Source organism: Cavia porcellus, unplaced genomic scaffold (genome assembly GCF_034190915.1).
Source record: "Cavia porcellus strain 051 isolate PalLab524CR breed Dunkin Hartley unplaced genomic scaffold, mCavPor4.1 scaffold_23, whole genome shotgun sequence".
NCBI lineage: Eukaryota > Metazoa > Chordata > Mammalia > Rodentia > Caviidae > Cavia > Cavia porcellus.
The window spans coordinates 35,208,405-35,221,684 of record NW_026947506.1 but is presented as its reverse complement, the minus strand read 5'-3'; the positions used below and the strand labels follow the sequence as shown (position 1 = coordinate 35,221,684).

Sequence of the window (13,280 nt, the reverse complement as noted above, 5' to 3'; positions counted from 1 at the left end):
TGAGGTGACAGGGCTGCCCAGGGTGCCAGCCCTCCCCCAGCCACCACCAGGCCCACCTAGAGTCAACCTAAAGAGGACAGTTGATGCTAGGAAGCTGGGACCAGGCTCAAGAGGGGACCTTGGCAATGATGTGGGACCTTCCAGGCCACTCTGCCTTCTGTTCTGATGAGCAGATTAAACCAAGAGATAAAGTTTATAGGGATGTTTAACCACTGCTTTGCTTTTATTTATTTTTTGCCTTTATTCATGTTTCTCTTTGCTGTAGAACAAGGTGACGATTTTTAGCTCAGTATAAAGAGAACTCTTCTCACACCAGAGCCCTTATGATGGGGCTGGTAGCTTCAGAGAGGTAGTGGGCTCCCTGTCACTGGGGGGATGCAAGCAGAGCTGAATCACACTCAGAGGGGGAGAGGTGGGGCAGGCCGTGACCAGAGATGGCCTCTGTGGTGTCTCCCAGCCTACAGAAGTTCCTGGAAGTGCCCGAGACTCCTGCCTGGGCCTTGTCCTGCACCTGGAGAGGCCGAGCACCCACCTTCAGCAAGCGCGTGAGCTTGCTGTCCCGAAAGTTGACGTACTGCGTGCGGCTGCCCTTCTCACTCAGCGCGTTGATGCAGTTGCCCAGCGCCAGCAGCGAGCGGTTGATGTGCGCGCCCTCCTTCATCCTCTTGCCACGGTTCTGGGTCTGTGGGAGAGGCCAGCTGAGCCCGGGACCTGTGTCCCACCCCGCAGTCACCGCGCCCGTTCCCATGGTGATTGGCCTGCTCACCCTGCTTTCCTGGGGATCCTGACCTACAGCCTTGCACAGTGGGGGTCCACCTGGGAGAACCCGGCCTGCGGTGCTTTCCCCGCCATCCTGCTGACTCCTCACACTTGATTACATTCCTGCCCACTGCCCAGGGAGCACAGGCCCCCTGAGCACACAGCCTGGCCCTTGCTGGCCCCGGGCCCTCAGATCCTGGACACCTGCGGGAGCCTGGCCACAGCAGTGCTCGACTGCCCGCAAGTGCCAGCGAACAGGTGGACCAAACTGGAAACCAAAACTGCCGCTGGGCAAACCACCTCGCAGTGCGGTGACAATGGCGGGATGCGCCTTCATCCTCTTCCCTTTGCTTCCCTGCATCTTCCAGGTTTTCTGCACTTTGTGTTTTAGAAACCAGAAAAGAATTATTTACACTTTCTTTTAAAGGTGAGGGTTTTAGAGCCCACCGGCGCATGGTTTGGAGTAGCTGGAACTACTGATTGCAACCGACAGATCTCCCAGTCTGTCTAGCCTCTTTACTTCCCAATCAAGCTTCGTGGAGCTGTGGCAGGGTGTCACCGGACAGCATGTGTAAAGCTCAGCACAAGCTGGGCAGGGAGGCACTTGCCCAGCTTCTGAGCATTCTAGGAGGCTGAGGCAGGAGAAGCACAAGTTGGAGCCCATTAATTAATAAGGGCTGTGGTTGTATCTGAGCGGGGAAGGCAGGTTCGGTCTCCAGTACTGTGCACAGCAAGGGCACATAAGCAAGATGTCAGTAGACTCAGGCTGCCAGACTGACCAAGCTGGAGGTAGTCAGTCCTGTGTTGTGTGTCTATGTTGGGGCAGGAGATTTCTTGGAGACCTTGTGCCCATAACAAACTCTGTGAGACATTTTCTGTGAGGGCACAGCAGACCTCAGAGATAGCACTAGGTCACTGAATATGTCGCTCAAGCCCCAAGGCCCAGAGAGGGACACTGCCCTGCCCAAAGCCACACAGCAAGTAGAAGAAACAGAGCAGGGGCGCAGGACCCGGACTCCTTTGTGGTGCTCTCCCCTGTCACCAAGCCCTAGGGAGGCCAGTCTGGTCTCCACTGCTTCCTGAGGACACCCCTGCCCACAGCCAGTGCAGTCTCCTCTGTGGTGCTCAGTTCCTTGGTGACATACCCGCAGCTGTCTATCTACCAACCTTGTTCTCAGTATTCTGTGTTGTGCTGCTGTGGCATCTTGGGGTGTTGCTGATTTGGGGGGCACCCCTCCCAGGTCACCAATCCTAGGATGGCAAATGACCTACCTGCATGCACACCTTTCACCTGCATGCCCACCCCCAGAGCCTACTTCCCAGCCCTCCATGATTCTGAGCAAAGCTGAACCAAACCATCCTGGGCCACGCCTTCCATGCTGTCTAGTGGGCATGACGCTGCCCTCCTGGGATGGCACTGGTGTGTGCTAAGTGCGGGGTACACTGGAGGGATGTGACCAACATCACTTATGGATGACCTTCTTCTGACATTGCCTCTGTCAGCTCCCTCTGGATCTCTGGCCCTTGGCTGGGTCCCTGCACTCAGGGACTGCTCACGACACTGATGCCATTGCCAGGAGCTGCACACCCACACCCAGAGAGAGGAGAATCAAGGAATGGTGAGTCTCGCTAGGGAGGTGGGGGTTGGAGCAGCCCACTCTTCCGGGCCTAGTGCTATTCCAGGCATTGAAGGCCTGGTCAACAAGGACTGAAAAGGGTCTAAGGCAGTGGACATAGTAACATCTGATGGGGCACACCTGGGAGGCACGCTCGGAGCCGGCCAGGTCCACCATGAAGAGCTTGCCGAGGTGCACTTCCTCTGCCAGGTCTGGGCTACGCCGCCGCTGACACACTGTCACCTGCAGTACCGCATGGGAACGTGAGGATGTCTTGTTGGTGGCTGTGGGTTCCTGTGTACGCTGCCGGTTGCCCTTGGTGAGGAGCTGCATGATCTGAGGACAGAGGCAGAAGAGGGGTGGCCAGAGTGTTTGAGCAGCCAGGTGTGCATTCAAGGAACACCCAGAAAGTGGAGGGGTGGCGGTGCTCTATGTACCCCACAGAAGGGAGAATTTGTGGTTGATTGTAGGAAGTGATTCAAAAATTAGTCACATGTGACCAAGCAGAAACAGCAGAGTCCTGCCCCCTGCACTGGCTCTTCCCATTCTCCATCCCCAGCAGACGTCACCAGTGGATCCCCCACCTCTTCTCCCAGAGCAGCTCCAGGTTCCAAGGAGCTGCAGAGTTGCTGGCATTGGCTGGGGGACTGGAACCCAGCTGCCAGGCAAGAAACTGTGGAACTCAGGCCAGGGAGACCCTGTTGAGCACTCGCTGTGGACATCCCCAGGCTAGGACTGTGAGGTGTGTGTGGAGAGGCTGCTGAGAACAGGAGGCACCCAGCAGGCCCACACTGGGACACGAGGGGCTGGCAGCAATGGAGCTGGACCAGCGTGGCCATGCATGTGGGATGAGGGCTCAGCACTGAGGAGTCAGTGCTGACTCTGCAGGTGAGAAGGAGCCATGCAGACTCCCTGGGCAGGAGAAGGCCCACCCTGGGATGAGTCAAGTGTGGGATGGCACACAGACTAGAGGCAGAGAGAGGGTGGAGCTATAGATGTGTCAGGAGCCGGCCCTTGCTGAAGGAGCGCCCATTATGTCAGGTGGCAGGTGGACCAAGATCCAGATAAGAGGTCGGGACTACCTGTCATGCTGTGTGAGAGGCCTGAGCCTGTAGCAGGCGGCCTGGGTGAGGGTTGTGCCGTGGGTCCATTAGTGATGTCTGCCCTGAGTACTAACAGAGAGGCTGTCACCACAGAAATGACTGCCATTCCCTGAGTGCAAATCCCAGTGCTAAAACCCACAATCGAGCTGCATTTTGGTCTCTGCTCAGCAAACTTGAATCAGAACTTTGTGAGCTATGTGGTGTAGCTGACCCTCACCTCTTGGACATTCAAGGTGGAGACCTCTGTGATGCCAGGAATCTGGATGCTGCCCCTAGAATCTTCCCTTATGTCTAGAAATCCAGAAGATGGGTTCAGGAGGTCCCGGATCACTTCATTATATATCTGGAGTGGAACAGAAAGGTTGAAACAGAGAAGGTTTGGTGAGAAGAGTCCCCTGTAAGGACTTCCATACCACCAGGGCTTGAGTTGCTGGAGAAACGGGGCCAAGGCTTTGCACAGGCTGCCAGCACATGGTAACATGCAGGGCTGGTGCCTCACACACACACTCGGGTCTCTGATTATTACACACATCCTACAGACAAGGTGGTGAAGTTAGATAGGCAGGCTCACCTCAAGGTAAGACATGGACACACAGTAGTCCATGTGGTCTCGGGTCTCCTCAATGGCCTGGAAGAGGTCAGTGAGGGTCTGCAGATAGATGCCAGGCTCCGCGTCCATGCCCAGCATGGTGTGGGTCTTCCCTGCACCTGCGGGAGGGGTGGGCTCCTGAGACGGGCTCAGCTGTGTTGTTTCCCAAGAAGAGAATTAACACATCTCTGTGGGTGAGGGGTGTGTGTCTACAGGGGTGCCTCACCCCTTCACCCTGTACCCCATGAAGGTGAGGACCCAGCTGCTCTTTCCTTCTGAGTCTGGCATATACTAGAACTCAAAATGGGCACACACTGCGACTCTGGACAAGCTGCTTCCCTCCTGTCTCCCCGTCTGTGCAATGGCAGGACTAGGGCTGGGCCTGTCTGACTCTGATCCCCTTTGGTTCCACTTCTGAGAAATGGGAGTTTAGGTCTGCAAATGGTTGAACTCAAATTATACTCAGAGAAGAAACTGTGCTTCTCATGGGTAGCAGAGCACAGGCTTGGGCTGAATTCTAGATTCACACCCCGACCTTGTGGAAGTTGCTGTATCTCTGGGCTTATTTCCCATCTGTGAGCAGAGGTCATCCCACCTGCCTCTTATTGCTGCTGAAAGGAAGCCAGGGCCCAGGACGTAGGCTCCTGTGCTATTCAGGTTTTTCTGCCACCAACCCAGTTCCCTCCCCAGGACACTGTGGATGGTACCTGAGGGGCCGTAGGCAAACACTGTTGCATTGTATCCAGAAATAACGCCCTCTACCAAACGCCGGATGGTGGTAGAGTACACGTCTTCCTGCAGACAGACCGAAGGACAAGCAGTCAAAGGATGTTCAGCCTGAGTTGGCAGTGCGGCTGCTTGGAGAGGACAGTGTGGTGGTGGACAATGTGGTGTCCCTCTCTATGAGCATGGCACACAGAGGACAGAGCTCAGTGTTAGGAACTCCTGGGTTCCCATCCCAGTCCTGTCACTGGGCTGCTCTGGGCACACAGCCTCCCTGTGCAGAGCCTTGTGGTGTGAGATGGTGGTGAACTCAAGGGGGGTTTCGTGGGTTAAAACAAAGGCACATGAGAGCTGCGACCATGAGGCTTGACCTGCCCTAGCCCAAACACAGAGGATTCCCTCCCAGGGCTTCTCTGCAGTTGAGAGGCTGAAAAGGAGGCAAGTTTCTGGTAGGAGTGGTGGCTTGGGAGTCTTATGAGGAGCATCATGATTCCTTTTTTCTTGCAGTACTAGAGATGGTCTCAGGTGTCACACATGCTAGACAAGCCTTCCACCACCAAGCTATATCCCTGGTTCTTTTTAAAAATTTTATTCTGAAATAAGTTCTCACTGTCTAACCCAGGTTGGCTTTGGACATGCAATCTTCCTGCCCCAGCCTTCTGAGTAGCTGCGACTACAGGCATGTGCCACCACGCCTGGCTATCATGATGCTTTTTGTGGGCTTAACCTGGGACTCAAACAACAGGGGCAATTTGGGGCTCACAGGATGTGGTAAAAGACCACAGTACCTAGCAGTAGGGATGTGTGGGTAGTGAGCTCCCTGCCCACCAGGGAGTTCAAGGAAAGACACCATCAGGGCAGGCAAGTTCAGCCAGGCTGACAGAGCAGCAGCCCCCACCTCCTAGGCACCTTCTCTGCGTCCTGCTCATGAAACTGCTGCCGCTACTGCTCCTCTGGGACCCCACAGCCTGCACTGCCTCTCTCTGGCTGTGGACCTGGGCCTGATCAGGGTTCTGTGTGATCACAGGCAGGCAGCCTGGTCTTCCCTCACCAGGAGAGTGGGGATCTGTGCCTATGTATTCCACAAGCTCACTGCAAGAACCCTAGAACGAGGTACCCCAGGGCCTTGTGCACAGCACAAGCTCACAGTAGCTGCTGGATGAATGCTGGTACTCAGGCCCCTCCTACCCACTGCTGTGTAACCATGTGAAGTTCTGACCCAGGGGCACCCTCTCTGGCCCACCAGCATCCCTGCCGAAGGCAGGAGATGCCCAGGAGAGGCCCAGGAGAGGCCCCAGCTGGGGCCTTGCTGGCAGATCAGGGCACTGGCTGGTGAGAAAGAGTGGCAGGTTGAAGAGGCTATAGATGCTTCCCCTTCTCCTCAGAGGGGCCCAGTCTGATCTCCCACCCTTGAGCCTGGTCACCCCTGGGCACTGCTTGACTGTGAGGTGTGCACAGGTGGTTCTGTGCCAGCTGTGGGCCAGGACTCAAGGGTCCACCTTGTTCTCTTGCACCTCTAAGGCCACTGTGCTGCAAGAAAACCCATGCCACACAGAGAAGGCCTAAGTGGTCCGCTGGTAGATCACTTGGAGGAGCTGCTGGCCAGTGCCAGAATCTACGGAGGTCTGAGTGAGCGGATCACTGGGAAAAAACCTACTAAAGTTTGAGTGAGTGGATCACTGGGGACATCTGGCAGACAGTGTCCAGCCTGTGTCTGCAAGTCTGCCCAGGAGAGCCTGCCAACCCGCAGAATGGGAGGTCAAAACAGACGGTGGTGCAAAGCTGCCTTTGTCTGCAGGGGCGTGTCCCACTCTGTCACACCAGGCCTGGGCTGCTCAGAGTCAGGTTTGGGACCAGCTTTCCACTTCTCTGGCAGAAGGAAACCACTGAGGAGGGGCAGAGCACGGTCCCTTCACTGGGCCTTAGGGCTAAATGTCCCCAGACTCCATCACCTTGTACCCTGACTCGAAGGCCTGGGCTCAGATCTTGATTTTACTCATAGCTGTAAGGTGGAGCATCAGGCTCTAGTGACACAGGGGACAGCATGGGTCCTCAGTCACGTGCAGCACTGGTGGGAAGGATAAGGAAGGAGCAGGACTTGATGCTGGCCTGAATGTCTGACTTGGCCTCACTGTGACCTCTGGAGCCTTGGTGCACATTTATGCAATGGGCTGGACCCTCCTTCCTGTCCTCACAGCCGGCTCGTCCCCCTTTAGGCCTCAGTGTATTGTAGATGTCCCGGCTCAGGACAGCCCTCGCTGGCCACCCCACACCAAGCTTGACAGGCTGAGCAGCACGGAGGGTCCTCTGCTGCCCTCAGCCTTCCTGGGACATGGGCTGCAGCAGGTCTCCTCCCTGGGTGCACAGGAGGGGCCCCAGTTGGGGGAGTGAGTTACTGAACTAAAGAGAAGCCCCTGCTGGCCTGTGCTTGGGGGGAGGGGCTCCCAGTCCTGTTCCTGCTCAGGTTTTCAGCTCATACCTCCTTTGTCCTTACTGTGACCTGGGAGAAGTGGACTCGAGTAGGCTGGGGAGGGTGGGCGAGTGGGCACCTGTGTCGAATGCTGGTCAAAAACTCTGTCAAAGATGAAGGTGCGCTCCCGGGACCGGTGTGCACGCAGGGTGTCCTCGGGGTCCTCACTAGGGTCCATGAGTACAACTGCCTGAACAGGAGGGGCAGGAGAAAGCTGGTCAGACCCTTCCCTGCCCTCCCAAAGAAACAGGCCCAAGCTTCAAGTTGAACCAGGGCCAGGGTAAGACGTGGATGTTAGAGGAGCTGTGGGCCTCTGTGCTGGAGTCCACCAACCTAGCACCCACTCTGGTCCTCTTGTGCCAGGCAGCAGCTCCTGCTCCTGCACCCCAAGGCAAATGTGAGCTCCCCAGCATGCTGGGCTCTGCTGCCACATTCCCAACACACCCACAATATCTCTGACAAACCACGGCTCCTCAGGAGGGCAACTGGAACAGGTCGCCTGACACTACAGACCAGTGTCAGCAGCAACTCCCCTGGGGCCTGGGCCCCACAGTGACAACCAAAGAGAATCAACCCTGAACCAATGAAGACGGGAGGAGGAACTTTGTACACTATGGGTGCTGGGCTGGCCACCCACTGCTGTGCTCACCCTACGCAGCCCCGAGGATTTTCAGGGGGCGAGGGATAGTTCACGCACAGGAAGGGAAAACCAACCCTCCATTGTGGCTTTGTTCCTCAGGGCCTGGGGTCCCTGCGGTGTCTCCCACCCCATAGGAATATGCAATTATAAAGCGAAGTGTAGGAGGCTCTCTGGGGACAGAGCACTCAAGGGAGACCTTCCTAGGAATCACTATACACCCTGCCTGGTGGGAACTCATGGACTGGCGGGCCCTGGGAGGACCACAGAGTTGGGGAGCATGGCAGGGTGGCACCACAAACATGTGGTATGGCTACCAGCTCGTCTCCTTTAGTCAGAGCTTTGGAAACTGAGGTCCTGTGGGCCAGAGTCTGGAGCAGTTCCTGAGGAATCAGTGGCAGCTGCACCCAGGTCCCCAAGGCTGTTCCTGGCTGCTGGCCAGCTCTTGTTCCATGACGTGAGCTGACTCTGTGCTTTTCTTTTCCTTCCAAGGCCAGGAGGGCTATAGGATGAGAGGACACAGGGGCCGCCCTGTGTGTGCTCACGGTGGGCCAGGCCTGTGCTGTAGGACCAACTGGAACGGCCTCCAACTCAGAGGGCCATGGAGGGGCCAGTGGAGCTGGTGACCATACCAGGGTTCTGGAGCCCTGAAGCCAGGTTTCCAGCTGTTCCATGGTCACCAGACAGGAGGCCTCAAACATGTCACTGTGCTCCAAGCCTCAATTTTCTCCCCTGTTAAAAGGCAGTGATCATAGAATCCGCTGCCAAGGTGCTGAGAGGGGTGAATGGGACAGCCCCTGAGTCCTGGGCCCTCAAAAAGTTATCAGCTGCATTGGATGTGAGCTCCAAAAATACTTCTTTCTTTTGTTATAAAGAAATTATTGAAGCCAGGTTCAGTGGCACATGTTCTGCAAGCCCAGCACTTGGGGAGGCTGAGGCACGAGGATCACAAATTAAAGCCCAGTCTGGGCAATTCAGTGACTTAGTGAGATCCTGCCTCAGAATAAAAATTTTGAAAAGGGATTGGGGAGAAAGCAGTCAGTATGCAGGGGAGAGGGTTATGTCAGGTCATGGTTAGGAAAGCTTACAGTAAGATGTCAACATCTGGAAAATCCAGGTGCAGGAATATGGGGGGCTCTATAGTATTCTTGCAGCTTCGTAGTTGGTCTGAAGACATTTCAAGATCAAAGTTAAAGGAAAATGTAAGCATGTCACAACACAGATGAGCCTCAGTAACAACAGGCTACATAGAAGCTACACGCAAAAGGCCACATACTGTGGGTTTCATTGATATGAAACATCCAGCATCCAGGTAGAAAGCAGACCGGTGACTGCCAGGGGCCAGGCTGGGGGATATGACAGCTTAATGGGCGTGAGGTCTCTCACTGGGTGACCAGCAGAGTGGAATACACAGTGAATTTGTGTGGTATAAAACATAGCCTGCCATTCTGAAGACTGAGCTGGCTTCCTACAGCCCTGCCCTGCCTGCTGGCACCTGAACGATGGCCTCATCTTTGGGGTGTACTACCCTGTTAGAACATGGGCCCCATGTGCTGTTTCTGTCAAGTCTCGTCTCCTTCCTTGATGCTGCCAGGTGATGACAGCGCCATCTCCAGCACGGACTGTCACATGTGAATTTCAGCAGAGCAGCACTCAGTGTGCCCATGTTAGCCCTCTGCACTGCAGATCCTAACCACTGTCCTGTCCGGCTTAGCCTTCCATAGCCTCTGTGCTGCCCTCCCCTGGCTTCCCCATCCAGTCATCTTCCTCCTGACCTACCAGATAAGAACGAGGTGCTCCTGTCCCCGGGGCAAGCAATCACAGGGATCTCCCTCCACCAGCATCGTGAGCCTTCTATCCTGAAGATAAACAACCTCCCCAGAGCCACATTTCACTCTTACTTACTGAAGACAAGCAGGAGAATCCAGCCCACCGAGCACTTCTCCCCCTAGATTCTGCATTTATTCTTGCAAGTGACAGCCAAGGACAATGCTTCCCTGTGAGTAACTAGGCGCAACCCCCAGGGCTCTGCCAGCAGATCTAGACCTAGACCTGGACCTACCAGCTGTGTCCACTCCACCTCTCCTCCTGCTCTCAGGGCTCCTGAGGCCAAGCTGGCCTGACACATAGCTGAGCCCAGCTCCTACAGTTTTCCACATTCCTGCTCTGTTCCAGGGTCCCACTATGTCCTCCTACACCACAGCAGTGGGGTGGGGGGCATCATCCTGGCTCTACCCATGTCAGAGCATGTGGTAAATGAGGAAAGCATGCACTGTAACAGAGCCTCACAGCCACTCTGCCATGGACACGTCTCCTCTCTCTCCCTCACCTGGTCCCCTACTTTGTGGGCAATGATGGTGGCTCCTTCCTCCAGTTCAGCCTCACTGAGTGGGCGGATCCGAAGCGCCACCTGTGGGTAGGACACACACAGCACGTTCACAGGTGTCCTAAAACAGTCCCTCTCCTCAAGACTCCAAATCTCTGCCTTGCTCTTCCTCTTGGGGAAGGAGTGAAGGGCCAACCCTGAGCACCCCTTTGTTCTGTCCTAACTCCTCAACACTCGCACGAAGGTGCTCATGCCTCCCAGCAATGCTTTGAGGAACACAAGCCACTGTCACCTTCACTGAACACATGGGACTTTGAGGCATGGAGAGGTGAATTAACTTGCCCCAGGCCACACAGCTGCAGAAGGAACTTACCACCTTGCCCAGTATTGACCACCAGAAAGAGTGCGCACCAAGCTTAGCTCATCAGGCCAGCACAGAACACTTTGGGAAGACACCAAGAGGAAAACTGTAGGACTCCATTTTCTTTATCTGGCTCCCCTTTATCAAGGGAGCCTACAGAGACCCCTGGGGTTAGATGATACATGAACTGTAGCCACACATGCTGGTCTTTAACTGACTGGACTACAGGCTTGGGGCAAGTCCCTAGCTCACCCAAAGGCCAACCAAACTAAGGATTCAGGCAGTAGGTGCCTGGCATCTGGCATCCTAGTGTGGGCCCTGAGGTTCCTGAAAAAGGATGCTCACTGGGCAGGGGATGAGGAGGGGGTGGTAGGTTACCAGGTCCCAGGAAGGGAAAACCAAGGAACAGACCCGCCCTGAGGGTGCTTGGCTGAGAATGCCCAGCAGAGGACAGGTAGCTGGGACAGGGATACACTCACCATGAGCTGTTGGTCCTTGGGCTCCATCTCCCTGAAGGCTGGGCTTCCCCCGGATGGGGAGAGGTCGGTGGTGCTCTGGGAAGGCATGGTGCCAGCCAGGATAGACCCCTGCTACACTCGTTGTGGTGTTTCCTGCTATCCTGGCAGAGGCAGAGGCAAGGAGATGTATCTCAGTTCACCTCACCCAGCCCCATGACATCAGCTGAGTCCTTGGGGAGGGGAAAGCCAGGGCCATTGAGAGCTTGTTTACAAACCTGATGTCACCTCTAGCCCTCTCAGCAGTCAGAACAGCACACTCACAGCTAAGTGGGTCCCAGGCATGGGAGCAGACCTGATTTCGTCCACCCACAACAGCCACAGCTGGGAGAACAAGGCAGCCTTCCTGCCTGTGCACCCAGCTGTCATGGCAACCTGGGTCTCACGGGCCTCTCTGTGCACTGCTGAGCCCACTTGCCACCTGCCCTGCACATGGACTAAACCTGTCCTTTGCAGTGTAGAGCCCTTTCCTCCCACCTTGAGCCAAAGAGGAGGAGCTACAGGGTCACCGGAGATGTTGTCTACTGCTGGAGCCACTTTGCTATCTCAGGTCCATTGTCTTAAAGCTTTCTCGTTTGAGGGAACAAATAGCAAATGCTGTCAAGTTAAACATCTTGTAAAGTTCTTTTCCAGATACCTAAGATGACCTGTTTGGTGTATTTAGATGCAGTGTGAGTCTTTCTCTAAGTCTTTCACACTCATGGCCTGATCCATCAGGTGTACTTGCTGCTGGGCTCTTTTCACTGTAACCCTGGAGGACAGCCCTGCTCCAAGAATGTATACAGCCTGGCATGCAGGTAGCAAGGGTACAAGATCCAGAGTGATGTCCATAATGCTCTTGCAGTCTGACAAACTCACAAATCCTGGATCCAGGAATCCCAGACCTGAGCCCACCTACAAGGCTTCCAACTAGAGTTGCAAAGAGGGTAGAGAGGCAGAGTAGAGTTAGACTCACACAAGGTCACTAAGCTTGCAGGCTCTCATCCAACAGGAAGGATCCAGCCTTTCTTGGATCCAAACTGGCCAGTTTAACTGTATAAAGCCAGCACTGTGCTTGGTCAATCCTCCTCCACTGCTGGTGTCCAGATCAATGCTGAGCATCAGATAGTCCTTGCCACCCCTCCACTTCCCACATCCCTGACTCCTTCCCTGAGAAAAGTAAGGGTGGGTGTTGGTGTGGGGGGGGAGCGCCTGGAGAATCCAAGTCTAGGGTTCCAGCACTCTCCTAGACAGGCCTCGAAGGCAGTCCTGAGCCCTACGACACCCACCCACTTGCTCAGGAGCCACACACAAGTCAGGTAAGGAACTTCCCCTGCAGGAAGCTGCCCTGGAGAGTCCATCTCTATGGAGAAGAGAACACCAGTTTCAAATTGTTTTATTTACAAATCAGGTAATTACATTTGAGTTTAGAACAGTGAAACACTTTTGAAAGCTATTAAAAAAATCTGTTATAGAATTGTATGCTTTCTTCTCACTGCCATAAGCTGGACACACACATTTAAAGGACACGGGAATGACCAAGAATGCTATAAAAATGTGTGCTAAAGGGGACAGGACTCCGACAGTGACAGTATCAGAGGAACTAGAGGAAGAAGGGCCAGAGATCAGGAGAAAGGACAGCACCAAGTGTCCCTCACTGGAGGGGCCAGCCAGGACAGAGGCCCTGATGAGCCCAGGGCACAGCCTCATCCCGAGGACATCCGCACAGCATTCCAGGGGCTTGTCAAGGGCCACACTGGGCTTTGTCCCCTAGCCCAAGGCTTTAGACTGTTCTGGGAGTTCCAGTGGGCCTTGGGCCTCCCATGTCCTTGGCCACTGATCCTCAGTGCCCCTTCTGTGCCTCCAGCACCATGAGATGCAAGGGAGTTGGAGGACCAAAATGCACAGGGCAGACAGTGGCAGCACTGCGGGCAGGATTGAGCCAACACCAGAGGCTGCTCCTGCCCCTCCCAGACAGCGAAGGGAACACTCGAGATGACACAGTGCCTGAACTGAGCCTCACCACAAACTTTCCACCTTGCCTAGCTGCAAAGTTCAAGGGGTTTCATCAGATAAAATGACATGTTTCTTCACAGAAAACAAAAATGCAAGCAACTCCACTGAACTCTGTGGACTAACTCATGGCCAGAGACGGCACAGTAGGAGCAGACTCCACAAACTAGCTGTCATGAGGGTCCCCAC

At 55.0% G+C, this 13,280-nt stretch overlaps 1 protein-coding gene across 5 annotated transcripts in view; it reads right to left on the bottom strand.

Moving 5' to 3' along the window:
- LOC100720704 (kinesin-like protein KIF19) overlaps positions 1-13,224 on the bottom strand; it is a 37,275-nt gene extending 24,051 nt beyond the window's left edge. For 4 of the 5 annotated variants that reach the window (XM_013152789.3, XM_013152790.3, XM_013152792.3 and 1 more), the window contains exons 1-8: positions 11,064-13,224; positions 10,227-10,307; positions 7,340-7,450; positions 4,775-4,862; positions 4,050-4,186; positions 3,696-3,821; positions 2,517-2,711; positions 533-682 (exon numbers count right to left, since the gene is read on the bottom strand). In XM_013152789.3, coding sequence (XP_013008243.1) covers positions 533-682; positions 2,517-2,711; positions 3,696-3,821; positions 4,050-4,186; positions 4,775-4,862; positions 7,340-7,450; positions 10,227-10,307; positions 11,064-11,150 — 975 coding nt within the window. In that variant the 5' untranslated portion in view covers positions 11,151-13,224. Of the gene's footprint in view, positions 1-532; positions 683-2,516; positions 2,712-3,695; positions 3,822-4,049; positions 4,187-4,774; positions 4,863-7,269; positions 7,451-10,226; positions 10,308-11,063 lie in introns of those variants that run through there. The other variant, XM_063234117.1, reaches the window with a different exon arrangement.
- Between the last annotated feature and the right edge of the window lie 56 nt (positions 13,225-13,280).